Below are 27,847 nucleotides of genomic sequence, written 5' to 3'. Positions count from 1 at the left end.
GCAGACTGAAGCAGCTCTGATGTATGATGCTGTTTACATGGTAGCAGTGGCCTCCCAGCGTGCCTCCCAAATGACTGTCAGCTCCCTGCAGTGCCACAGACACAAGCCGTGGCGTTTTGGACCCAGATTTATGAACCTGATAAAAGAGGCAAGTGTACACCATCTGCTTATGGTCAGCATAATCCTTCCCTTCTTCTTTACCTCACTGGCTTGTGTTGTTGCTCCCTGCTCCTTGTCATATGCTATGCTCTGGTTTTTGGCACTTGGTTATCCAGTTCTTACTCACCTTACTAGCAAAAACATGTTGATTTAGAGACACAAGGCAGTGGTTTGCATTCTGATAGAGACTTTATCCAATCTTTCCAAAAAAGTAAGAACTAAACCCTGGTTATGATAAAATCTTGGATTAATACACTGTAGGACTTCCCAGGTTTTTTGCTTGGTTAATGTTTATCATGGGCGTTTATGGTTTATAAAAACATGAGATAACCAATAACAGCCATTCTAGAAATTGAAATAAAAGTTAGCCTCTAGCCCTGTCTTTGTTTCACCACTTCATTCCAGTTGTTTTTCAGATTGTTTGATCAGTAATCAATATCCAGAAAATATTGCAGCCAGTATTTCTAAGGAAGTAAATTGCTTCATCTCATACGAATGTATCACTGAGCTTCCTTGATCCACAGATATTCTAAAACATACACATTTTAGCTGAAATGCTTTCACTCTTCTAAAAATTCAGTCTTTATTATCAATTTCAGATGGAAACTTTTCCTTTAGGGAAGTATACAGAAATGCAAATTGGAAATTATGTGCAGTTTCCTACATATATTTCATCTTTTCCCTCAGTTCTTCTCCATGACAGTGTGGCTTCTATCAAAGTCACACTCATTAACACTTCTGTAGGTGGAACAGGACCTGTAGGCTGAGGTACAAGGTAAGTGTTAGCAGCACATTGGGGCACACACCTGAATCCAGGAATATATTAGTAGCAAGCTGAAAGACAAGACGTGGTGGTTTCAGAACATGTAGAAGAGCTGTCATCACCTTCTCCAAACCTTTTAAAGTAATTTTTAAATTTTTTTTTTAGAATTGCCGTAGACAGTATACATCATGGAGATTCACCTACATAGAAAGCCTCCAAAGTTACTGAATCAGTACTCTCCACACCAGGTGTTTTCTGAATGTTAAGGTTTCCTTACAAGCTTCTCTCCTTGAAAGTATAAAGAAAAGACAAGATTTCCCCCAGTACTCAGGGACCTGGCTTAAGAATTAAGGAAGCTTTGACATACTTCCTTCACTGCGACACAAACATGGGAACCCCAGAAGAGACAGGGAAGCAGCATCAGTAAAGATGATTTTTATTGCACTGACATCAGCCATGCTGCATGAAGCTCCCCTGCTGTGGAGGAGGTGGGAAAACTGTAGCAGGAACAGTAAGAGACAAAAGAAAATTATCTCACAGGTGTCTGTAATGAAGATGAACTTCTTCCTCCCTCCCTTCTGAGTTGATCTCAATGGGAAACTTTGCTCTTGTACTTCTCAACCTCAAACTAAATGAGGTAGCATGCTGCTCACACAATTTCTGGTGCATTTTAAAAATAACTATAATGAAATTGAAAGTTAACAAAAGGATTTGTTTGAGTGAATGCACCTGCATAACTCTGCAGTGGTGACCTACTTATTTTCGTTACTGCTAAGTATATAGCATGAGGGTCCTGAATCCTAAGCCAGAAGAAGTACTTTGGCCAAGAGGACCAGACATATCTCAACAGATCCAATTCAAAGCTTAAGCAATTATACAGTTCACATTTATCATGTACAGCAAGCTTCTTTTGAATGTAGGGAGATATGTCAGCTAATTACTGATTGTTTTGCAGATAGTGTCATTCATGGTCAGTAAAATACTGATTCAAATACTCCTTGTCTTCCAGTTCCTGTTTTAGCCAAAAAACGATGGCATAAGATACAGTTTAATAAGAGAGTATTCATTTCCCATAAAGGCTATCACAGGTGTTGGAAAATAAACAGCAAATATATTTGGACCTCCCCAGTTCATGTTAGGATCCGGTTTGGTCAACAAGGATAAGTGAACAGTACAAATTAGCAATCAAGTGAAAAGGTATGGAGAAAAAAAGTCAGGCAGGCAGAATGATAGTTTGGCCTCACATAAATGAAATTTAATTTTACTATTTTGTGATCTGGTACTGGAAGTCTATGAAGGCATTTTACAGACTGGTCTGAAGACAAATATTCTGTACTGTAGTCTAAACAAACAACTTTCAGACAAAGAAGTTGCCTGCAATGAGCCCTGCAGGTGCTGGAGCTTAGCAAGTACTTCAATGGCTCTGTGGTGGTTTTTTGTGCTTTGTTTGAGTGGTGATAAGAACTGCAGTCATCTCATTTGCTTTGTGGGCAAATACTAAAAAATGTCAGACTGATGGTAATAGAAAGGACTTCAGAACTTGCCTTGACATGAGGAAAGACTAAGGTGGAAAGCCCCTGACTTGTATAGCAGCTGACAGGCTGCTTCTTTCTTCATTCAACAGATGACAAATTAATTTTTTTTCAGCCTGTAACTGTCCTGTTGGGAAGTCAAGGTTCCAGTCATATCTAGTCATTAGGTACACAGAAATTAGCTTCTTCCTGGAAGCAACTGGAAAGTGAAGATCCTAGGGCAAATACTGCCTGTTGTTTTATGCTGGTCTGAATACATGTACGTTGGAGTTTGTTTCTGAATTTTCAGAGTGTGCGAAAACAAAAGATGGCTAGTTTAATGTAAGAGTACTCCCCCCTTGTCCTTTGGACTTCAGGTAAGTGTGCCAGGTAACAGCAGTAGCAGACAAAAAGGAGGCTGAGAGGAGACCTCATTGCTCTCCACAACTACCTGACAGGAGGTTGTAAAGAGCAGATGCTGGTCTCTTCTCACAAGTAACTGGTGATAGAACAAGAGGAAATGGCCTCACGCTGCACCAGGGGAGGTTTAGACTAGATATTAGGAAGAACTTTTTCACTGAAAGGGTTGTCAGACACTGGAACAGGCTGCCCAGGGATGTGGTTGAGTCACCATCTCTGGATGTGTTTAAGAGTCGTATAGATGTGGCATTGGGGATCTGGCCTAGTGCAGGGCTTGGTAGAGTAGGGTTAGTGGTTGGACTCAATGATCTTGACGGTCTTTTCCAACCTAAATGATTCTGTGATTCTATGATACACTGCCTTTTTTTTTAATGACCAAGACTTGAAATGCTACCAGAGAGACTATAGGAGAAAAAAAAACTAGCAAAAAATGTTTGAGGCTACACAATAATCAATTACAGAAACAAAAAGAGTGATCTTCTATGGTCTAAAGACCTCAGGAGGTAATGCCGACTGTAGGAAGCATTTGGAAATTTGCATACTAAAGCAAGCCTGACCAAAGCCCCCCAGAGCTGAGGATGGCTTTGAGGTCAGAGAGGTCATCAGCTAGTTCCTGCAAAGGAGCATATTACATAAAATGCACTGTGTGGGATCAAGACTCTTCTACTGCAGAACTTTTTAATGAAAAGTAAATCCTTGTCAGAAGCTTGTCTTTCTCAGTGACCAAATGATATTGAAATGATAGTTTAATCTTTTAGTCCTTGTGGAAGCATTTGCTGGCAATACATCTTACCCATGCCTAGAAAGAAGAAAGAGGTCATTCTCTTTCTTCACAGAGGGAATAAGGAGAGAAAACAGGATTCTACTTTTCCTAAAAGAAAAGTGTGTGTAAGCATGAAATAGCTGTTTATATTTGAATGATCACATTCCCTGGCTGTGTGCCCTTTGAAGCATGAGATAAGCCCCAAATAATCATTGTCTCTTATTCACTTACCACCTAAACCAATGTGAGCTCCCCTCACTCAAATCGAGTAACAATGAGAACTACTGTAGAGAAGTAAAGCAGAAGACAGAGATGGAGACTAGAGGTGCAGACTTTACCTTTAGTGACATTGTTAAATCCCCTCAAACAGAATCACACACACAGACCTCAAATCTGAAGCATTTACTTCTACATTTCAGTTTCTGTTGTGTTTTTGACAAGATACATTTCAGGCACGCCTGGTTTGTAGAGACCAGTAGTGAAAGCAATCCGTCTAGATTCTGCATTATTTAAATACAGCCTTTCTTTGGTGGTATGACGTTAAAAGCTCTCAAGAATCCTCTGAGCTGAACCAATTCTTCGTGTAGGCTAATGTACTGACCACAGACAGCAACAAGATAAGTGAACATACAGGCACTACCAGGACTGTAAAACTTCCAAGCTTCTGTCTCAACTTATTTGTTACAATTCTTCTAAGTAAAAATGTCCCATCTAGCCTGGAAAGCCATCCTCACCAAATGCCTTAAAACTTGAGAAAATATCTCTTTAAAACATATAAAGGTTTTCCAATTCTCTTTTTACAATTAGTAAGTAGTACATCTCTTAGAATGTCTCCAGCCTGTGACAGAGATAAGGGTGAGTAAAATTAAGTCCCTGAAAAAGCCTGCTATAATTATATCACTATTTTTCATTTTTACAGACTAAAAAAAATACTTTAATTGTCAACAACCTTAATTTAGCTTATTTGTACACAAGAAGAACACTGTAAATGTTGAACACATTCTACAGTTTTTAAAGCGTCTAGCATTGTGAGGCTCTGGTCTGTGAATGACACTCTGCTTCAAGAGTAAAATTAATAAAGAAAAAGAATTATCCAGTCCTTCCTGTACAAAAGGACAGAAACTGGCTCAATATTAAAAAATCTAATTATGCAACAAGGACATCTTTATGATCTTAGGCGGTTATTTTACCTGCTTTTTGAAATTGTGATAATAATTCAAAGTGTTATTCATGGAATCTTTCCTTCCAAACTCAAGGCATTTAAGCAAATTATAACATTGCTCTGTAGAGGAAGAAGCCTTTCCATCAGCTTAATTAGGGAGACTGGGAAACAGGGAAGAACTATAATTTTCGGTCACCATAAAAAGAGTGGAAAGACCTGCACCACAGAAAAAAAGACCTGAGAATCCTCTGAGCTGAACCAGTTCTTCATACAGACTAATGACCATAGAATCAACAAGGTTGGTGGACTTGGTCATATCAGGACTATCATGATTATATATCTTTGAAGCCTCTGGCTCAACTTCTGAGTGAAGATGATTCAGTACACTAGTCACTTGTTGGCCCATACTGTCCTCCAAAATGCGTCTACCTCCCCTGTGCTGAGAGTGTACAAATTACTTAGAAACTCCCATCTGTCCTGAGGTATCTGCTATATACATGCTTTTTCTAGGCCTGGTTGTTCTCCAAAAGGAAATCAGTAGATTTCTCTGTTTTCACATATTTTTAGAGCTGTTTTGCAGCTCTCGAATTTTGTGGGTTTTTTAGCAAATAAATGTTGACAAGTTTATATCCTTTCAATCTGTTTTACGTTTGCATAGCACTTTATGTGGGTGGAAAGTTCATACTCTCTCATTCTGATCCACCAGTGCAGGTGAGATCCTGCCGGTTTGTTTTTCTCTTGGCACAGAGGAAGCAAGCAACCATCCTCAGGATGGCTAGATTTCCAGGGAGGCTCTGGTGCAGGGAACAGAAGACAGAACTGATGAGTTGACAATGCCATGACCACAACCAGATTGATTTTGTCCACATTTGGTGAGCTAACTAACATTTTTAAAAAGGGACAGGAATGCACAGTCTTGATTCACAGGATTCCATTTTCAGAGGGATCTTGATAATAACTAAATCTAAAGCAAACATAGAACATCATTGGAAGAAGAAGGAACTGAAGATTTTCCATTACAGGAAACGTATGAATTTAAAATAAATGAGAAGGCAAAGCAATCCATCTGGGGAGATGCTAATCAAATTTTGTTCAAATTGGCAGCATCTCCAAACAAAGGAGCATAAAACATCTTGTAAGAGAACAGAACATTTTTGTTTGTTTGTTTCATGGTCACCCCTTGAGCTGGAAGACAGATAGGGAAGAGACTATGACCTCCATAATCCAAGAGGATATGGTTAGTGACCTGCTACATCACTTAGACACAAACAAGTCTATGGATGGATTACTCCCTACAGTGCTGAGGAAGTTGGCACATGTGCTCACCAAGCTGCTCACCATCATTTTTCAACAGTCCTGGCTAACCAGGGAAGTCCCAGTGAACTAGAGGTTGGCAAATGTGACAGCCATCTTCAAGAAGGGCTGGAAGAAGGATGCAGGGAACTACAGACCTGTCAGTATGACCTTGGTGCCAGGGAAGGTTATGGAGCAAATAATCTTGAGTGCAATTATGCATCAATTACAGGACAACCGAGCGATCAGGCCCAGTCAACATGGGTTCATGAAAGGAAGGTATCAGTCCTAGTGTGACCAGCAGGACCAGGGAAGGGATCATCCCCCTGTGCTTGGCACTGGTGAGGTCGCACCTCGTTTACTGTGTTAAGTTTTGGGCCCCTCACTGCAAGAAGGACATTGAGGTGCTGGAGCATGTCCAAAGGAGAGTAATGAAGCTGGTGAAGGGTCTAGAAAACAAACCTTATAAGGAGCAGCTGAGGGAATTGGTGTTGTTTAGCCTGGAGAAAAGGAGGCTGAGGGGAGACCTTCTTGCTCTCTATAACTACCTGAAAGGAGGTTGCATCGAGGGGAGGTCAGTCTCTTCTCAGTAGTAACGAGAAATGAGACGAAATGGCATAGAGTTATACTGAGGAGGTTTAGACTGGATGTTAGGAAAAACTTCTTCCTTGAAGGTGTTATTAAACACTGGAATAAGTTGCCCTGTGAAGTGGTTGAATCACCATCCCTAAATGTGTTTTACAACAGTACAGGTATGGTGCTTAGGGACATGATTTAGCAGTGGGCTGGTAGGGTTAAGTTAGTGGAGTTAGGTTAAAGATTGGAATGGACAATCTTACAGGTCTTTTCTGACCTGCATGATTCTATGATTCTATGGTCTTTTATTACTTCCAAAGTCAACATATAAGAGTGTTTTTACGGGACTAAAAATCCACAGAGTGGAACAAAACTAGAAGTGAGCAATACAAGACTCTGGATGTCAGAAGACCCAAGAACTCACCATCTCCCCTGCTGTCTGAGGATGGATCTATGTGTCTGTCACTCAATCTTTCTGTTGCACAGAAGGTGCTATTCATGTGACTGGGCAAAGATGACAATATTTGAGCTCCAAAATATAAATTACATTTCTTCAGGTGCATCTTTGTCATTGTGTTTTAGTGTAGAGTCCATTACAGAATCTGTTGATACTGTTTGCAGTTATTCTCTGGGCTCTGATGCTGCAATATTTACGTAATTCAAAGACAAGCAGTTATTTACTTTGGTAGGACTTCTCTCACCAGGTAATCTGATATTAGGATTTGGTGCATTCTCATTAACACAAACATTTTTTTAAAAAACTTACTTCTTGTCTGTGAAGTGATGGATACGTTTATGATATAAGCCTGTTACTTCTGTTACATTGAACTGACAACTCTTAATTAAAAGAACATAAACAAAACAACTGTTAGACTTGCATCCCATGAGGATTTATTAAGAAATAAAAATCAGCTTTCCAAGAAGATAAGGTATGGCTGAGGTTAATACCAATAGGGATTCTTACACTGAAATCAAATTTCAAGTGGAAATAACTGATGGAATGATCTACTCACAGATTGCCAAATGGTCCTAGAACTTGCATACTAAGAATAAGTAAATATTGCAGTGATAAAGAACAATCTGTGAGGTTTGGATAGTGTGATATATAAAATCTAACCAACCAAGAAATCTGACAAAAAGCTTATGTATTTTTGTTCCATTCTGGTTTTATTTTCTTAAATAATACCTAGAAAGTAGATTTATTTCTAAAAATGAACAGGAATTACTACAGAGTGATTTTATCTGAATATATAGAAGATATTGTCATATTTGCTGCACAAAACCTTTTTTTAGAACATATTTTATATGTTCTGGCCTACTAAAAGAGCTCATCATGTACTTCACACTGATACTTTGATTTAAGTGCTAGTGCATGGCCTAAAATGAGTGATACTTAAAAGCTGCCAGAAGCCCTGGTCACATCATCATTGAGCCATTTGCTGAGCACAGTCTGTGGTCAAAAGATATCCGTTCAATGCAGATGATTTAGGTTTTGGAGCAGTGTACTCTGATTGAAACAGTCTGCTACTCAACCACACAACCTCCTACTCACTCATTCACAGATTGCCAGCACTTACATCCCCTTATCTCAGGTGGAAATGACGCACGGCTTTCCACCACATGAAGCCCCCACACACTCCTTGTCATCCCTGTAGTTCCAATGGCTTGATATCACAGTGATAGGACAACAGTTCACTCGAGGAGGACTTTTCCCACTCAAGATGATGGGTGTGAATACCAGAGCTTTGGTTTTGGCTCCCAGCTCTACCATGGAGTCTGTGCATCCATGAACAAATCACTTCAGGACCCCTCTGAAACTTGTGTTGTGGGTTACCTGATAAGGCAAAACTGATCATTGATTCGTAGGCACTTTCAACATGCTTACATGTTAAGGCTGTTCACCAACTGTACTTGTAGCTGCATCACTCTAAAACAAAAGCAGCAGGATCTAAAAATCTCAGTGAAGAAGTACTTTAGCTGAAAATGCTGGGATTCCCTTCTGTAAAACATGGATGATGGGTTTTGTCTAGTTAGTGTATTTAGTCTGTTAGCTGTATGGAACAGGATTTCTCTACACATTGTCTTGCCTATGCAAGTGGTATCTGTTGCAATGTCCCAATCCCAATTAACACAGTAGTATAAAGTTAGGGTTTGCAAGTTCATAGTCATCCAGACACTTTAGTAACAGTCTTGCTTGTGCATGGTAAGACAAACTCTGCTTACTAGGAAGAATAACTGCCAAAGTTTGACCTTCTTTTCTGATTCTTCACACCCACTGCTCCTCTCTGGTATTGTTATAAGCAATCTGGTAGGTATAAGCCTTTCAAGAACTCAAAGGCTTTTCAAACATATGCTATGAAATGAATCTGCCTAATCCGTCATCCTCAAGTAGTCAGGGTTCATTCGTTAAATATTTCAGACCAAAAATCTTCCAGGTGACTACCCCTGAACATCACTAACATCAGTCACTGCTCTGGAAAGGAGTGCTCTTCAATGGCTCACAGAACAGCCTGTGGCTTTCCTAAGAAATCTGTCTTCTCTGTTTACCCACCATTTCTCTCTTGTGTCAAGGCGGGAGTGTGCTCAGTCTTACAGCAGCTGCCTAAACCCCTGCCTAAGAACACGCTGCCCCCACACCTTCCTTCTTCCATTCCCATGCTGCTTAGTGAAAACTGAGGACTGTTACAGTCCTGGACATCTTCTGAGTAAAGAGACTATGAAGCATCATGATTTTCAGTGGGGTAGATAAAACCCAATAAAGGTGAATGCTGAAATCTTTTTCTTCACATCTGTTTTGCTAGATGTGGACCAGAATTATGGAAAAGTCATGCACTGACTTGCTGTATTCCATAATCCTTGAGGATCTCTCTTAATAAGAGGATTAATTGTAAGAGTTGATAAATCGATGTGTGGGTCAGAGCACGTGATGATTTCCACTGTAACTAGAAGCAATATCACTATCACTTAAATCTATCAACTGTCTCTGCAATTCTAATAAAGTAGGAGCTTTCTCTTCCTAAAGGAAAGAAAACCAAAGGAAAATTAAGAGTAAACTTTTCCTTGCTCGTACACTTTTGATTAGTGTACAGTGGTATTGTTATTTAGAGTGCTGAAAGATGTTGTTGTAGGAAAGTGATCTATGATATTCTGAGTGTGTGTCCACAGTAGGTTTTGGTATGACTATATTTTGTAAATTTTTCAGATATCTGGTTTTGTAGTCAAAAAGCAAAATTTTGCACTGGGAAAAAAGAAAAAAACAAAACCAAAACCATGAGAAAAAGAGCTCGGTCACTGTCTTATCCTTTGCCATCAAGCAACACAATCAGTGTCCTCTGAGCATTAATAATTGTCAATAATTCTGTAGCCATCAGAGTTATCCTCTGTTAATAAGTCTAAGACCCAATGGAGGAGATATCATGGCCCACCTCTGCATTTGGATGTCAGTTAGCACCACAGCCCTCATCAGAAATGTTTGGTTTTCAGTTCAAAACTAAAATATATGTTCACCTTCTTTATAAGCAGGTAGTGCTGACTAAACAGAACAAGTCTGTCACTCTGGTACACCTGATCTGCTGTTTGAGATCCCCATATGTACTCATCTGTGACCTTTTCCTAAAAGCTGTGCTATACATGAAGTGGCATGGAGACACTAGCAATTGCAGTGGTTGCTTTATTGTTATTCACTCTAGGCTGTAGATGTTTAGCTGCAGTAAAATGTTCTAGTGAGCTGGTGACCAAAGGAAATTATGATGTAAAGTCCCTTGTCAGAACAAGATTGATTTCCTTTCCAGGTGTTTATTTTGGTAGACCACCAGAGAATGAGAATGAATTTCCTATCTCAGTCCAAACACCTAGTGCCTTTATTTTAAAAGATATACAGGTCCAAAAAGACTATGATGTTAGCAGGTCTCTGCCAATATGCAATGGTGAATGGGCGAATATAATTTGAGTACTATATACTAATAGCTTCCTGAATTCCAGGTCAGATGATGGCCAATAATTTTTTTCCTAATGATTCATTCATCATTATAAAAAGAAAAAAAACCAATGGCATCATAGTGGTGTAAGATAATACCTTTTACTTACAGTGTTATTAATTAGAAATGTACATCAAATCAATAAGTGATATTCAGTTTAACATTGTACTTATGTAAAAAAATAGTCTTAATGGAGTGTTGTTTATTCATCAATTTATGATACTTTAATATTAAACAGTAATTCGGGCTTCAGTGTCAAATTCAAAGTGTGAATATCTTGCACAAGGTCAGGCTTGAACCTGGTATTGTGTAGGGTTTTGGAGCTGAACAACAGAACTGTTCTTTTTCTGCCACAATACTGTGCTAAAATAGCTTTTATTCCTGGCTTTTCACTCAGTTGTTTCACCAGCTCTTTTTGTCTATATTTTTTTTAAAATATGTTAAGAGTTATAACAGTTAAAGCATACCATTTAAATGAGATTCAATATGCACATGTATTTTGTAAATTATGTGGTCATAGCTTTATATGCATTTGGGGGTACATATTTGTGTCTCAGATGTTTTTCCCTAACATTAGTTCTGGGCATATGTCCAAAATGAGGGGTCTTCTTTTTTGAACAGTAAGAACAATTAAAAGTCAAAACTTGCATTTGAAGTTCTACAGAGATTAATTGCAAGTGGAGATCTAAAGAACAGGTTCAGAAAAACTGCTCACAGGTTTTTGGAATATGTAGAATATTAGTAGAACAGTGGAAATATTTGCACATTTTGAAACACCATTTAAAAAATAGCTTAAAAAGTAAAAATAAGATTAAGCCTTTTGATTTTTTTAGTGGCCGGAGAACTCTGAACTTTTTAAAATTTGAAAAATTTAAGTTTTCTAATCTGAAACACAACTGTCAATGGGACACTGTGCTTGGAAAGAGAAAATATGCCATAGGCAGATAAATGGTTAACTAAAACATTTGGATAAACTCATAGTTTCATATTGAGTAAGAACAAACAAACACATAATAAAAATACAATTGATTATCTGAGAAAGACTGACACTTCTATGTGCGGTAGTGTAATACAGAATCTACAAAATTGGCTGTATCCCATTGAGGCTGAATATTTACTCAGTCAATGTATTTATACACTGTGAATGATAATGTATTGATCTAGTTATATCTTGCTAATAACATCTGGAAATAGAAGTGAGGTCTGGTAGAGACAAAAGAAGCAGAATATTAAAAGTACCTGTTGTTTTACCTTAGTAAGTCTGGTAGCAGCTGAACTAGTTGATTCTCTGATTGAATTGTCGACAGAGTTTGGCTGAAACTAAGGCTGCAATAGTAATTGATTCAAGATGATGAAGTGGAAATTGGTATAAAAATGGTATCATGGTGGTTTGAATTGATAGCAAGCTTCTGGAGTGTTTCCTCTTAGAAGCTGAGTCAGCTCCATTTTCCAGTTGTTATTCTATCAATATATTGATATGGAAATCTTTATTGTAATCTCAATATTTAACCCCAGAGTTCAGTTTGTATCATACCTGCAATCTTCTTTTTTTAAGTAGTAAAAATAGAAAGTTTAACAGTTTTAATTAGGTTGCTTTTGATATTTTTTGCCATGTCAGGTATCTGACAGTCTTCAGAAATTACTGAAGACTTACCTGTAATATGTTCTATTTACTACCTTCTCAATGCTTGTAAGAAAGAATCTGAGTAGTGCTGGTCCTGGATGATTTGCTTCTCAAGTACGGGTTGAAGTGAATATATTGGTTTAATTTCCCATTTTGTTTAATAAAGAGGAGAAAGTCATCAAATGTTTACCATTTAGAAATAGCAATAATATTTACCTGATAAAATACACATATTGAAGATTGTGAGACCTTATTTTGAACCTTACACAAACACTTATTCTGAACCTTACATGAACATTGCATTGCCCTACTGCTGTAAACCAAACTCCCCAAAGAGCAGCATTTCCTCATGGCTCTGTTGTCAGAGGCAGATTGCAACCTTGCATAAATGAGATCTAAGGCAAACAAGCACATGATTTTACAAACAGATGCCAAAATCACATTTTTAATTAAGCTGCAAGCTCTACTCAAAATTCTACAAACAAAATCGAAAATACATCCTCTTCCTAAGAGTTTCAAATTGTGCCCTGAGTTCTTCTAATATTAAGGTAAGGACAGAGTGCAAAAAAGCAATTTATTTTGATGAATTACATTATTATGTTTCAATTCAACTATTATTATATCCTGTAACATTTAACACAGTGTCACTAGAAACATTAAAATTGCTATAAATCTCACATATAAAGGCATGAAATCTCATTCCTGTGTTTGACTATTCAGAAAGTTCTGCTTCATTTCTGTTCTTTAATTACATTGGAGAACTGCAACTTCTGCCTGTTCTGTTTGCCTGAACACAGTGCCCAGTAGGCATTTGCATCCTTGATTTACCTGAGAGGTATCTAGAAGTCATAGTATACAGCTGATTTCAGAGCAATTATACATTTCACTGTCTTTGCATGCAGCAGGCTGTTGTGCGTTAGGACTCAAATAATATTAAAAGCCTGGAAGTTTTACCATAGGCTTCAGAATGTCTGGGTTGGACTGCAGGTTCCTAGCTCATTCCTCCATTTGTTTCCTCAGGAAAACTTGTGTTTCTGTCAGGAAAGAAACATCACCTGTCTGTCTAAACATGCTGCACTCACAGGCACAACCGTCTTGAAATGAGAAATAAAATTTTGCTCACTGGACTCAAACATGAATGTTTTCTTTTTATTTAGAATAAATAAAATAAATACAATAAAAATGACAAATTAAATTTAGAATTCAAATTGTATTTGAAGTGTGTGCCCTACAATTAGGGTCTGAAAAACCCCTTCAGCATTGAAGTGTAACTCTTCTGAGAAACACTCCCTGACTCCTGTTTATATTTAAGTCACATTTGGGTCATTATTTGATGGTCTCCGTGGGACTTAAGTTAGACAAAGGCTTTATGCTACTTTGAAATATAAGCATACACCTGCACAGATTGTAACATCTTTTCCTTTCATATTTTTTGTGTGGAGGTAGAAGCACTAGTGCCTCTTTTCAGAAGTGAGTTAGCGTTTCACCATGTGAATGTTTTTTTAAAAGAATGAAGATGTAGGCAACTGATACCATTCGCAAAAATAGCATACTGGTTTCTTTATTCAAGATCATATCATGTTAGCAGAGAAGCTGAGCATCTGATATGTAATCAATAAATGTGAGTGTTTCACAGAAGCAAATTGCCCTTTGAGAAGGAATTGATCTCTAAAGATCATACTTTTTAAAGTGTTTCATCTTTATGAATAAGAGATGAGGGTCATGTCAGAGTAGTAAAAGGACAGCCTGGAGAAGAGATATTATGTAATCAAATGCATTCATGTGTCCCCTCTTGCTATCTTAATTATATCAGCAAACTACAAGTGCTTCACCACTTAGAGCTGAGATTTTCATATGTTCCCATGTGATTAAGATGGAAAATCTCAGCTATTTTGTTGCATTTGTGCTTTTCCCTTCTTATTTTACTTAAACATGCTTCAAAATCCTACTATATTTCCATAGAATTCTAGATGCACCAGATTTGTCTGAGACATGTCGTGATAACACCCCAGCACCAAAGATTGAATCCTGCAGATTCAGAGCTAGAATTTAAATTTAAGAAGTACAGGAGACATCTTTGTATTTACTGGTTTTTAATGTAGCTTTCCTTATGTCATTTGTCTACAACAAATTAAATTAATCAAATAACCAGTACTGTAGAAGTACTGTAGAAAAGCTTTCCACTTAAGAATTATATGGTTGACACACATGAAGAAAGTATGCCATCATTTTTCATCAGTCTTTCTTGTATCTTGGAAGAATTTAATCTAATGTGGGTGTTCCTAAAAATAGATTATAACAATCATCTGCACTTTGAAATCCATGAAATTCTTTATTTTGTAGGTAAGATTTCGCTTTGGGGACAAAATGGGGGCTACATGAAAGACAGATCTCATTTAAAAGAGAGTTTGCTGGGAAGCTTGCAAGATACAGAAAACTTTAATTGCAGAAGTTAGTTCTGGACTTTGATTCTGCTACACAGAAGAAGTATTCTGCAGCACAGTGAATCATTGTAGCTGTACAGACTGGTGTACAAAGCCCACCACTTCCACTTACTACTGATGCTAATATTTAAAGCAAGGAAAATGTGAGTTGACTGAATTATGAACAGTAAAATACTGCCTGACCAAAACTGATCATATGAAATCTTACATGTATGTAAGACTTGCATGTACCTTACACTACAAAGCCAGTCTGTGACTGGCTGATTTTTCCTGAAAGCCTGCTTTTAGAGCCATCATCATGATGCTATCAACACGTGTGAGCACAGGCAGTTGCAGTGCTCCCAACAGAATAATACACCTCATTTGCTTGCTTGGGAAATCATGTTTTCTTCCCTGGGGATGCAAACTGAGTAGGGATTATTAAAACAATTCAGCAAAGCCCAGGATATTAGGAGCCCAATGCTGGTGGGAGATATTTAACCACACCGTGTACAAGAAATCAATCATGAATGACAAAAGCCCTTCTTTCATTTATGTCTTCCTGGAAGAATCTTTGTTTCTGGGGCCTTGAGTAGCAGAGAGTATCTATCATATGAAACTAGAAGACGCACAAGCGTTGAGGAAGCTTTGGTGATTTGGGATGGTTAGCTGCCTTCCTTCATTGGGGGCCTTCTGGGGACTCCCATTCAGCACTAGTTGCCATTTGTTACATCCCTTCAGTATATCTTTTTATATGCAGTACTAGACATATGGAAATCAATATATAAACTCTCACAAACTTGTGCCTGATTGTAAAATAAAAAAAATATTGATGAGAAACTAGATAACAAAAAAAGTTGAAGAAATTGGTTTTTATGCATGTAACGAAGCCACATATGTTCAAAATCTGTTTGGAAGTGATTCAATGCTACAGTGAATTTAAAATGCAGTATTTGTTATGGCTTCAGAATAGTCCCTGTGGATTGTTAGAAGGAAGACTGTTTTTGTGTTCACACAGGCACGATGGGATGGCCTGACAGGGCGCATAACCTTCAACAAATCCGACGGCTTACGGAAGGATTTTGATTTGGACGTGATTAGCCTCAAGGAGGAAGGAACAGAAAAGGTAACCATATCTTTTGTAAAACAGTGACAAAAAGCTAAAATGACAGGAGCATTCTCCTCAGCTTGAATCTCCTGTGCTTGTGGTAAAACCACCTGTTCTCAGGATTATTTAAATCAAAACAAAGCTACTCAAATTGATTTATTCGTTTACAATGTGTATCTTGCATTTCAAGGTATGGGATAGGAATGTGGGACTGGAAATAATTATGTGAATGGAAATAATTATTTTAAGTGCATGTTCTCTTCAGTTCTTGCCACTGCAACTTGGTGTGGTAAATTCATATACATGGGTAAACCCTAGACTTATCATTCTTGTACTGCTTGTAAAAATGTGACATGAGGAAGAGAGGAAAGCAGGTGCTGGAGCAATAGCCTCAGCAAGAGTTGAGGTGTTAAAAATTTCTCACATACTTGAGATTACCTTAGTTCTTTTTCCCTCACATTCCTAATTGTGCTGAAATTGTGAGGCTACAGAGGACTAAGTGAATAGCATCTTTGTTTGAAAAGAGAAATTCCAGTGTGATGCAATTTTAGAAATTGGTTCTGCATTCAAAAATATTCATTCAGGACACTTGGGGAAGCATGCCTCTGAAAAGAAAATAGTTGATGTCAAAAGATCTTATTTTTCTTACTTTATTGCTTAAGAATTCTCCTGAAGATGCAGAGGTATAAGGTGGGGAGAGCTTATTGACTTGCAGAGACCATAGGAAGGAGCTCAAAGCCAGGGATGCTCTTGGCCATGGTTCACACTAGCTGGATGGCACTGCTGGCATCCAAACCCCACTGTCACCAACCAGGGCCTGTGCTGGAAACAGGGGGATTTGGGGAACCCTGAGGGGAAGCAGGATGGCCTCATCCTGGCTCTCAGCCAGTTAACACGGGCTCCTGATGAGCACTGCTGGCCTTCCTCCACTACTGCCTAGGAGGTGGCTGCTGAGGGTGTCAAAAAATTTCTAACACAGATCATGTCAGCTGAAGACAGCATTGTCACTCACTCTGTGTATGCTGGCTTGATTCCAAATGATAACTGCTGATAGGCTAATTGAGACTTTAAAAGTAATTGCTCCCACATAGCTCTTCAGACTGGTTCTCTTCATTTTTAATGAAGCACTCTTTATTTTTCTCTGTACCAAGGCTGCTGGCGAGGTTTCTAATCATTTATATAAAGTGTGGAAGAAGGTTTGTACACAGACAGGTGATGCAAAAAACCTTTGGGCTGAGTCTTCAGGCTCATCCTTTGGGTTTTGACAGTGACTCTCATTTGCAGTTTAGAGACAACAGTCTATCTGAGCATATGAATTTTTCTGGTAGAATAAGCTTCATCCCAACTTGATAAACTGTTCATCCCAAATATTATAAGGACCTTGGCAGGATTCAACTTTTTCACCAGAATCCTTTTTTTAATTATAATTTTATTTCTTGGGATCCTTTCCCCTTTCTGAGTAGAGGCTCCTGGCTGCAGCAAAAGCAGTCCTTTTCTCAGCTGTTATCCTTCCTGATTCACCAAGTGTGGTAAATTATACCTTTTTGAATGTGTATTAGCATCATGAGCAGGGACTACTTTAACATACAGAGCTGAGGATTTTTTTGCCTCCCACAAAACATGTACTGTGCAGGCAATGTTTGAGCACTGTTGACTCAAAATTTTGACGAGTATGTTATTAGCTCCTTACAGAAAATAATGTAGATTATTAAGTCAGTGCTGTCATTCACTAACATACAGAAATTGGAACTAAGCTTGTTTATGAAAGAACTAAATTTTCCTAGGAATCTCAGCCCCCATATTCACATGAGGTGAAAAGGCACCAAAGTGGGAGACCAGCTCTGTGCACTGTTCCCCGCTGGAGGTAGAACCCATGGATGCTATTCTGTAAGGAAAAGTTAACAACAGCATTCACCCTATTTAAAGTGTTCTGGAGTCAGAAGATAAAAATTTCTTGAAGCACTTATAATTCTATTTTGTACATATTTCACATGGATATTATTTCTCACCACTCTCAAATACACAGCTAAAAAGACCTAGATTTTATGTTGTTTTGGGAGGCATATTAATGCTATAGAGTGGACCAGTGCAAAGCATCCTAAAGCATTCTTCGTGTTCTTATACTTAATGACCTTGTTTTAATCTTCAGTGAATCAGGCTAAGGCACAGAAGGCCCATTTCCCTCATTACTGGTGAATAGATCATCCTACCTGACACGCAGAATGCTATTGAACCGATCTTGCTTTTGACTCTAGGCATTTCGTACTATGCTGAATAGATTTAAACCAAATTACAATTGGTTCACAGTGCAGGCATGCTGAGAAAGGCATATGACACCTCTCAAACTTGTCACTAAACTGCAATAAATCCCCCAGATTCACCATAGTGATGTACTACCTGTACCTCATTCTTCCAGTGTCCCTCTGATCTCCTCCATCACTCTAATCAAGGTTGACCTGTGGTGTCATTCTTTTATCCAGATGTAGAGTGGTCTCCTGGTGTATTTTGTATGCAGTGTGACTGTGTCACTCCATGTTCTCCATGGTTGCTCTCCTCTTCCTGCTACCAGCCGATAAAGCCTATCAAGTCAGTAACAATGAGCAGAACGGCTTTTTTATTAACTCAGCCACCTTGGTGCGAATTCAGGGACACTGGTTATTTACTATATTCCTGGCATGGGTTGTCATAATAGCCAATATTTTATTTTGTGTGTGTTTTTTCCAGATCAGCTTCCCAACCTGATCTAGTTTTGGAAACAAAGGGAATGACCGGTAAATACTTGGGGAAAAAGAAAAAAATTTTTAAAAATGGCATGACTATCCCCATTAAGCATAACTTGGAAAAAAAGTTTGTCAAAGGTGAAAACAATGGCACCCAGGGACACAACCCAAATATTTATTTGAAATTATACAGTTATTACCCCAAATCCACACTCAGCAGGCACAAACTAATCCGCTGGCTTTGGTACAAAGGCAACACCATCTCTGCCTCAGCTAACAACCAAAGAAAAAGATTCCAGCCTGCATCTGAAATGGCTGAGCATCTGATGACAGATTGAGACCTTCAGTACACAGGAGAAGCCAGCAGGTTTTGTCTTAGACTCAACAGTTTCACTGGCAATTCCAGCAGGGAGGATCTGAAAGCAGATCCTTCCCAGGTACAGCTGAAACATGCTGGCAGAGCAGCTCAGTGATGCCAATGGCCCTGTGGATGGCCGATGTCAGTCCCCCAGGCCATCCCTCTGTTGGTCTCCACAAACCCAGAATACAAACCAAACTTCCTGAGCCAGGCCCTTGCCTGGAGTTTTCTCACATCAGCCCTCAGCCATGCTGTGTATGTAAATCCAAAGGTAAAAAAAAAAAATCCCTGAAGGTACTTTCAGACTGCATTTATGTTAATTAAATATTTACCTGACTAAATCAACATGGTTATAATTTATGCTGCCACAAAGTCTACATCTAAATCCAGTGAAATCATGAAGATCTTTCTCTTGAGGCTTTGAAATGGGGATTAAATATTGAAATTCTTCACTGTCTCTGGGGCTAGAAAGGAACTTGACTTTGGCCACTTACATTTACTCAGCAAATACTGATCAGTGGGTAAAATGGTATCACCTTGCTAGCTCTGTCATATATAGTAGTCAAGAAATGTCAGAATAATCTTTGCTAAACCTGCTGAAGGCACAGTGGAAACAAAAGGCCAGTGCCTCCATCAGTCTCCTTCAACATATTTATTCAAGCTTTTAATCTGTTGTAGTGGGAGAGGTCTTGCCATGTGTTTCAACTCTAGCATTTACAAAAAAGAATAAAATTAAAATCATACAAATGGACATTTGACATTTTTTAGAATGGAAAACATAGTCAACATGTCCCACTTTTGTAGCAAATTGGCTAATAGACATCACTATATTGACATGCGTTATACTCTTACAGTTTATGCATTTACACCTGCTTTTGAAAGGGCGGTATGTTCCCTGTGTTTTCTAAATCAGCCACTTGATGTTGCTGCCTTATTCAGGTCAACAGCCGTTTCCCTTCTCTAGCATTTCGTACTGCTGGTGTCCCTTTCTGTGATGACTAGAGCCAATGCACCCTGCTGAGGTGGTCAACGTTTAGCGAAATGTTTCAGCTCACTGCAGCCAGGCAGCCGCTCACCCCTTCTCTTCCGTGCAGATTGGGGTTTGGAACTCATACAGTGGCCTTAACATGACAGACAGCAACAAGGACCGATCAACCAACATCACCGATTCCTTGGCTAACCGGACGCTGATTGTCACCACCATCTTGGTGAGTCTTGCTGGCTGGAGGTGATGCCACCCACCGCACTGTAGGACACCAGCATTGATGATGGTGGGTTACAGGGCTCTGTGCAGATGCCTTTGCCACCTCTGCCCTGCACTTCACCACTGTTTTCCACCATAGTATACAATGTTTTGTTAAACTAGGCTGTTTTGAAGGAATATTTTTTTAATTTACACTCAGAATCCACATACACATTCATCTATCCATAAGACTGATTAAAAAATATCCTACTGTCAAAGACTGTCAGGATCATTTGCCTCCAAAATTGTTTATTTTACTTCAGTATTTCACAAACAAATGCTGTGTACTTTTTTCCCAAGAATTTACACATACAAATACTCAGCTGTGTAAGCAGTGCTCATACATCCTTCCTTTTTACTGAAAATGAGATGACGAGGAATGAAAGAAAGTAGTAAACAGTGGATACAGATTGAGGTGAGTCCTTGCAATGATAAATGGAAAACCTGCAACTGGGTATTCACAGGTTGTTCAACCTCATGCTTTCTCCCTAGCTAGTAATCCCACTTTTTTCAATTATTCAGCCTAATTCCTCAGGAGGAGGGAAGGAGTTCAAAGGCTCCCTCTACACTCCTATTGCCAGAACTCTTTTGCCACATTAAAATTCAGAAACCTTCTTGTCCTGATCTTCTATCCAAAATCCTTTAAAAAGAAAAGCAACAGGGTAATTTGCAATTGACCTGTCCTGTTCTCCATTCTCGCATATGAATGCCTGCTCAATTCACAGCTATTTTATAAATTTGGAGATTTTTTTCAGTAAAGATTTAATTCTCACAGAATATCCAGTTTTAGGTTATCCTTTTTCTGTCATTTAGGCTTCTCTCACCTTCAACATCCCTTACTATCCCATAGGGTGGGACAATGTAAAGTACTGATTTTGGACTGCTAAGCACTGCTTTAATTAAAGCCCCTGGGAGCTATGACTGGTCTGTTTCACTGAAAATGAGGGCTCTTATGCTTATCACTAATTGATTCAGTTAATCTGTTAACACACCTAAAACAGCTTCAAATGGACACAGTAAATTATTCCTTTCCATCTAATTGCAATCCATTTATAAAATATTCACATAATTTAGAGAAACGGATATAATCTGAAACCAACCTCATTTCTATTGTTACCTGTCTACTGTATTTTTCTGTAGGAAGATCCCTATGTTATGTACAAGAAGTCTGACAAGCCCTTGTATGGAAATGACAGATTTGAAGGTTATTGCCTGGACTTATTGAAGGAGCTGTCAAGTATTTTAGGTTTCATCTATGAGGTCAGACTAGTTTCTGATGGTAAATATGGAGCCCAGAATGACAAAGGAGAGTGGAATGGGATGGTCAAAGAACTCATAGATCATGTAAGATTCAATTATCTCTTTATTCTCCTTTTACCTGTGATATTTTATATGAAGCCAGTCTAAATTAAATGTTTGCTTCGGTTTTCATTTTTTTAAAGCCACCGGTCTTTTATTGGCATTTGTCAAAGTAGGAAGCCAAGTCAGTATGTCTGAACCAACAGTTTGCGGGTGCTGGGGGGAACCTCCACCTTTAAAGGGGCAATTGGTTCTGCCCACTCCTTGGCTACAAACTCCAAGGGCAAATGCTGAGCTTCCAGCTCACCGCTGCCCTGCAGCAGCCTCTGAGCTGTGGACATAGTCCCTGCCCAGACACTCTGGCAGTCCTCCTTTGCAGTCTGTCCAGTTGCACAGGACACAGCCTTGTGTCCCTGGTCATACCTCTCCTACTGCCAGGAAAGTCACAAATATCCCTCTGCCTGCAAAAAGAGCAGACAGAGTGCCATGTACCAAATCATACCCTAGCAGTGTTAAATTTTGTCACGCACTTCAAATTTATAGTCAAATTTGGTTTAGTTTTTAACACTTGGGGGAAAAAATGGAAGGAACAGTAGTGCATTTGCTGAACATGAAGAACCATGAGTATTTTCCCATTTGTGTTTTCAGAAAGCTGATCTGGCAGTTGCTCCTCTCACTATTACCTATGTAAGAGAGAAAGTAATTGATTTTTCCAAGCCCTTCATGACGCTGGGAATCAGTATCTTGTACCGGAAGCCCAATGGGACAAACCCTGGTGTTTTCTCCTTTTTAAACCCTCTTTCTCCTGATATTTGGATGTATGTTCTCCTAGCCTGCCTTGGAGTCAGTTGTGTCCTCTTTGTCATTGCAAGGTAAGTTAAAGATGTAGTTTTATATGCATCCACATTAGTTGCCTCTTCTGCCATAAGTCCTCCCATGGCCTCTGTGAAGTAGATAAATATAATACTATCCTAGGGGTTTTATCCAGTCCTAAACCATAACATTCTAGAAGGTCTTTTGGTATTTTCACATCTACAGTGCTATCACTTTTTTTGTATTGCAATGTGATGAGATTTTACTTTCCTTAAGGGCTTAACAGAGAGAAATAACCAATGAAATGTGTTGGCCTTTCTTTGTCAGTACACAAGACTTCAGCCAACTACATGTTGAAAAGCAGTTTATATTACTTGCATGTAGCACTTCACTGTTCCCCTAACAGTGCATGCGGTTAAAAGAGGATGTGAACATATTTTTGCTGAAGGATGTTAATTAGCTGCACTCATTTCCCCTTGAAAATACAAGATGACATGCCTGGGAACCTGAGAGGACAATCTGCAAGGTGATGTATCCGCAAGGCTCTCTCCAAGCGTTGTCCTGAGATGCACCCTGCCTGTCAGTGGCAAGCTCCCAGGGAAGTCCCTGTTCAAAACTAGCAGCAAATAAGTATACAAGCTTTTCCAAATGAGGCCAAAGCTCATAATGTTCTCAAAGGCAGGTGCACCACAAGGTTTGTGGACCAATGGAGCACAGTCACATTTCCAGAGGGCCAGCAGAGGACCCAATACCCTTGTCACTGAACTTTACCTTAAAAACTGTAGACAGCTGATATGGTTTCACAAACTGAATACAAGTTACTTACCATGGCCCCAGAGACCATGGACCACAGTTTTGGAATTACTTGCTTTGGCGCTTTAAACAAGAGCCAACCGAACATGCAAGAAAATTAGCTTAGAACTTTGTAGGGGAAATGGGTCATTTGAAGCCTACCTTTTTATATATTCCTTAATAAACCTGGACTCCAAACGATCATCGTTATTGTCCTTCTCTGCAAACAGGAGCTTCAGTTTCCAATCCTGTTTCGTTTGATCTCATCCTATCCTTAATTTTTCCTTTTCATAATTTAGAATATAAATACTTGTATTAGTGCTTCACAGAGATTCTAATTTTGGTTCTTTTTAGTCAGGATTCCTAACTAGTCTTTTCCTCACTTGTATTATGGGTTGTTTTGCTTATGCAGCAACAACATATTCCACATTCAAAAAGTACATGGAAAAATAGGCCAAGAAAACATTTATACTGTGAAACATAAGAAGTGAAGCAATGTATCGTTGGAATTCCACACATTCGCATCACAACATAGGTAACATAGAAATGGTGTGATTTCTTTTGCGAATTATGTCATTTAACCTTAAGAATTCAGCAATAATGTATATATCTCCATGTAAACACAGGTATTCAATGTCATAAAATAATTGTAATAATACTTACTAATTCTATTACTGTAGCATGTTCTACCTGACATCCACTTCTGTGTAATCCAGGTCAAATGAAGCTCTTGCTTTTTTTTTTTCTCCAATTCACTGTTTTCTTTTAATCAAAAGACACAGACCTGCAAAACCTTTACTCACACAAGCAGTTCTGCTCATGGGGGAACGGCCTCGGACATAGATTTCTCTGTGGTTCACTGCACAACCCTTGTTCCAGGTGGAAAACCTCTGTGAATGCTTTGTTTGTTTGCATGTCTCTGTACTGGTACAAAAGTAGAGAAATCTGTGGGTTTTGCTTTTTCCTTTAAATTGCTAAGAATGTGAAAAAGGAGGAGGGAATTAGAGGAGGAGAGGTCAGGGGTTAACTTATTAGTGTTGGCCCTAGGTAAAAGGGAGAGTTCATCCATTCCTGGCAGCTATGGGACTGTATACAATTAGTCATAACTTCCCACAAGCTCTTGCAGTGGCTCACTGTGCCATAAATAATAACTCTTACTGTATGCAAATCATGATCTCATTCATGACTAATATTAAATCTGCTCAACTGTGATAGATTGACTTTTCTACCGTTGTGTGCCAAGACTAAAAACATCCCATAGTCCTCTCCACCTCAGAACAGGCAGAAGGGAAAACAAAGCCCGAGTTATCCTCACCACTTCTATTTTTTAAATAGCAGCATCAAGTTTGCAAGAATAAATAAGCATCAGGGTCCTCTGTCTGCTCACAGAGCTGCCCACACACAGATGAATGACCAGCAGAAAACCAAAGGGAAAGCACAGCGCTCACAAATCATCAGCTGTGAAACCTGTTTGCTTTTCTCTTGGCTAATATTGTTGCGGATCACAGTGTAGCCTTTGGATAAATCCATACGTTCACTCTGTGTAACTGTGTTGGATTTTGTTTCTTAAATATTTCTAAAAAGCAGTAGGTCCAGGAGCAGCATAACTAATGAAGCCTGATTTCCCTGTAGGTTTGTGTCTCATGGTGGATTGTGATCACCTACTGAGGTTTGTTTGTCTGTGTGTTTGCTTCCCCTGCAGCTGAAGGATTTATAGGCAATCTTTCCCATGAGGATTAACTGATATGTAACAAGTTGTGAGCTCATCCTGCAGCTTCTCTCCTAGTGGGGCTACCACTGCAATGTTTCACAACACTTGCAGGACCATAATAACCTCTAAGGCCTTTACCTGTTTGTCAAATGTGGCTAAAATTATCTAAAAGCTTTACATGTGATGGAAGGTATAGACGCACAAACATTCATAATACACAGCACAAAACCCAACTTGACATAACTTAAATATATCAAGTTTGCATATCATTCTCATAACCCACCTATCTTGGAAAAAGAGGAAAAGATCCCCCTACTTCAGCAAAATAGTTAACATAATTTTCTGAATGCTTTTTTTTTTTTTTTTTTCTGATATAAACACTATTTTTCTAAACTCATACTTAAAACCATTGCCTGATTAGATCACAGCTTTATAGGCTGAAGTAAACAAACTGTGTTCATGTGTCATCCTCATATACTTTAGACTTTATAAATTTTATTTTACTACAGGAAGCTAAGCCGTTCTTAGTCTGTATCTATACCTATTCTCATCCCCCAATTATGTCAAGGTTTCTGTAAGATTTGCCAAGTATTCCAGAAAATAAAGGTTACAGTGATTTTAAGAACCTCAGGAAGCATCCACTTTTTTAACACTGCTGTAGTAAATTAAATAGTTAATGGCATTTTGACATCAGTTCATGGAAGAGGAATACTTAGAAATAACCCTCATAGACTGGGATAATATTTCTGTTATTTCTTCAGAGTTTTCAGCAAGTGAATAATTTGGTTTTTAGCCTTAAGTAACCCTGTCATTGTTATATTAATTTTTGAACTCAAACACTGAAGTTTTTATCAGAGCAAAGGGTTATAGACTGACAAAGCTCTTTTCCTAAGTAGAAGAGCAGTGAACAAACAAGGCATTTTCTGCCAAAATTTCCCTTACTGCTAATGGCATCAGCTGTGCTGTTGATGTTGATGGTAGAGCTAGGTAGATGAGGTGACAAGCAGTAGTGAATAATGTCACACAAAACTTATGTAAAAAGGTCCTTAAGTGACCTTGAGCATCTCATATTAGAAAACTCAGCACATCTACAGAGGAAGAAAACCAGGGGAGAATGGCCAGGAAAACAGAAGGCCTGAACAGTGAAACAGAACAGAATTGTAAGCCAGCCTCTTCTTAGAGCTCAGCACAGCAACAGAAACACAAGAAAATTAGCTTTTGTTTCAAGGAGTAAAAGAAATAGACATTCTAGTAACACATTAAAATATATCCTCAGTGCTATAAAAATCTCTCCAGTCTGGCAGAAAGAATTTTGCTGCCAGAATATCATTGCTGTTTTCTATAAACTGCTGTTTCACTCTTTTGATGGGCACATTTGTGTCCAACCTACTGGACATGGTTGTTGTCTTAAGCAATGCAGAACTCCAGCCTTAGGCTTCCCAGCCAGGTCAGGTAGAGTTATTTGTATGTCTTATTACTGTCCTGTATCAACACTCTAGCACACTCTTTCCCTGTGTGGAAACAGCACAGGACCTCTTCACCTGTATGATATTTTGCAACTCTGGCAACCTACAGGTCCTAATTCTGGGACTCTTGTTAAGGATGCGTTTCCCTAAGGATGAACAAAACTAAGTTGGGAACAATTTTGTTACTACATAACACTTGCTTCCATTATCCTAGCACAATTTTGAAACATATACTTGGGGATTGCTTTTATTTTAACTGCTATATGCAGAACTGTTGTATCATGAACCTGAAATCTACAACTTTTGTTGTGATGCTTAATGCTATCCTACTAGTAATGGTAAGACTGTGCAGCTAATGGCATCCTAAGCTACATACTGTTTCAGTTAGTGGGCTCATTATTATCAGAGCTCATTACTCAAGCTAAGCAAGGCACTCTGCTTGCAACCGTGCATAAATTCAATGCTTAATTATATTGTTGAAACAGTAATTAAAATGTATTGCCATTACAATGAAAATTAAAGCTATATTCATAAACTTCCTGAGAAAGTATGCAGCACACCACGCAGCAGTGGGAAGCAACAGCAGGCGAGGTACCGTGGGAAGAATCAGTTCTTAAAGGAGCTCTGCCGAGCACCACGCAGAGCAGAAGGGGCACGGTTTGTGGTTGCAGGATGGTGTGTGGGGAACAGAGCAAAGTTCTTCCATTAAAGGCAATGCCCTGCCTAATTCTCTCCCTGAAATGCCAATAAATTGGCCCTTTCAGGCCCTGCAATTTGCTCCCGAATGCCTTCCAAGGACCTGCAGCCTTTTCTTCTGCTGCCGCAGCAGCCTCGCGCAGGGAGAGCACGTTTGGCATCGAGCATCTGGACTGCAAACAGCAAACAATGGTTGCCTTTAGAGGGCTGCTACTCCTTCTTTGTTTCCTAAACCCTTTACCAAGGAGCAGCTACATGGCTTCCATTCGTCCCACCACCCCTGCAAATGTCTGTCTGTCTGTCGGCCGTGTGGACAGGCAAGCCAGGGGGCATTGCAGCGGCCTCAGCCTGGAGGGCTCTGACCTGAGAGCAAAAGGAATGAGGTAGTATCTCTGTACTAGATCCGGACTGTGAAAATGGCTCCTGGCTTTGCAGCACTGCTCCACTGCTTGCACGAGGCAGCTGCAAGACATCCCACAGCCAGCCTTTCAGCTGAGGTTTTCTTTTCTCATTTGCTTCATTAACCTCCTCACTTTGTGCATTGTTCAGCAGGTTTGCTGCCACTGTGTGTTCTCTATTTGATGTTTACAGATTGTTTCTGTTAACTGCCACAGGTTTACACCATATGAGTGGTATAACCCCCACCCGTGCAACCCAGACTCAGATGTGGTGGAAAACAATTTTACTTTACTAAATAGTTTCTGGTTTGGAGTTGGAGCTCTCATGCAGCAAGGTACACCGGTTACACTTCGTTATCGCACACGTCCCACAGTCTGCTCAAGGGCTTCTGTGCTGGTAAACTCCACCCTCTGTAAATACAGCATATACTGTAAAACCTGACCTCAGACACTGAGCAATAGAAGAAAGGAAGAAAACTACGTCCCACTGCAACCTGGACCAGGCAGAGGAGGGGAAATGTGAAACCCAGCATAGGGCTGCAGGAGAAAGGAGGCGAGCCACCTGAGAGAAA

At 39.2% G+C, this 27,847-nt stretch overlaps 1 protein-coding gene across 3 annotated transcripts in view; it reads left to right on the top strand.

Annotated features, from left to right (window-relative positions):
* GRIK1 (glutamate ionotropic receptor kainate type subunit 1) overlaps positions 1-27,847 on the top strand; it is a 162,617-nt gene that overhangs the window by 110,785 nt on the left and 23,985 nt on the right. Inside the window, exons 7-13 of one of the 3 annotated variants that reach the window (XM_051607898.1) lie at positions 5-148; positions 15,690-15,797; positions 16,931-16,975; positions 19,952-20,065; positions 21,241-21,444; positions 22,048-22,271; positions 27,492-27,610. In XM_051607898.1, the coding sequence (XP_051463858.1) occupies positions 5-148; positions 15,690-15,797; positions 16,931-16,975; positions 19,952-20,065; positions 21,241-21,444; positions 22,048-22,271; positions 27,492-27,610 (958 nt within the window). The remainder of the gene's footprint in view (positions 1-4; positions 149-15,689; positions 15,798-16,930; positions 16,976-19,951; positions 20,066-21,240; positions 21,445-22,047; positions 22,272-27,491; positions 27,611-27,847) is intronic. The other 2 variants (XM_051607900.1, XM_051607899.1) reach the window with 2 other exon arrangements.

Source organism: Apus apus, chromosome 1 (genome assembly GCF_020740795.1).
Source record: "Apus apus isolate bApuApu2 chromosome 1, bApuApu2.pri.cur, whole genome shotgun sequence".
NCBI lineage: Eukaryota > Metazoa > Chordata > Aves > Apodiformes > Apodidae > Apus > Apus apus.
This window is presented reverse-complemented; position numbering and strand designations above follow the sequence as displayed.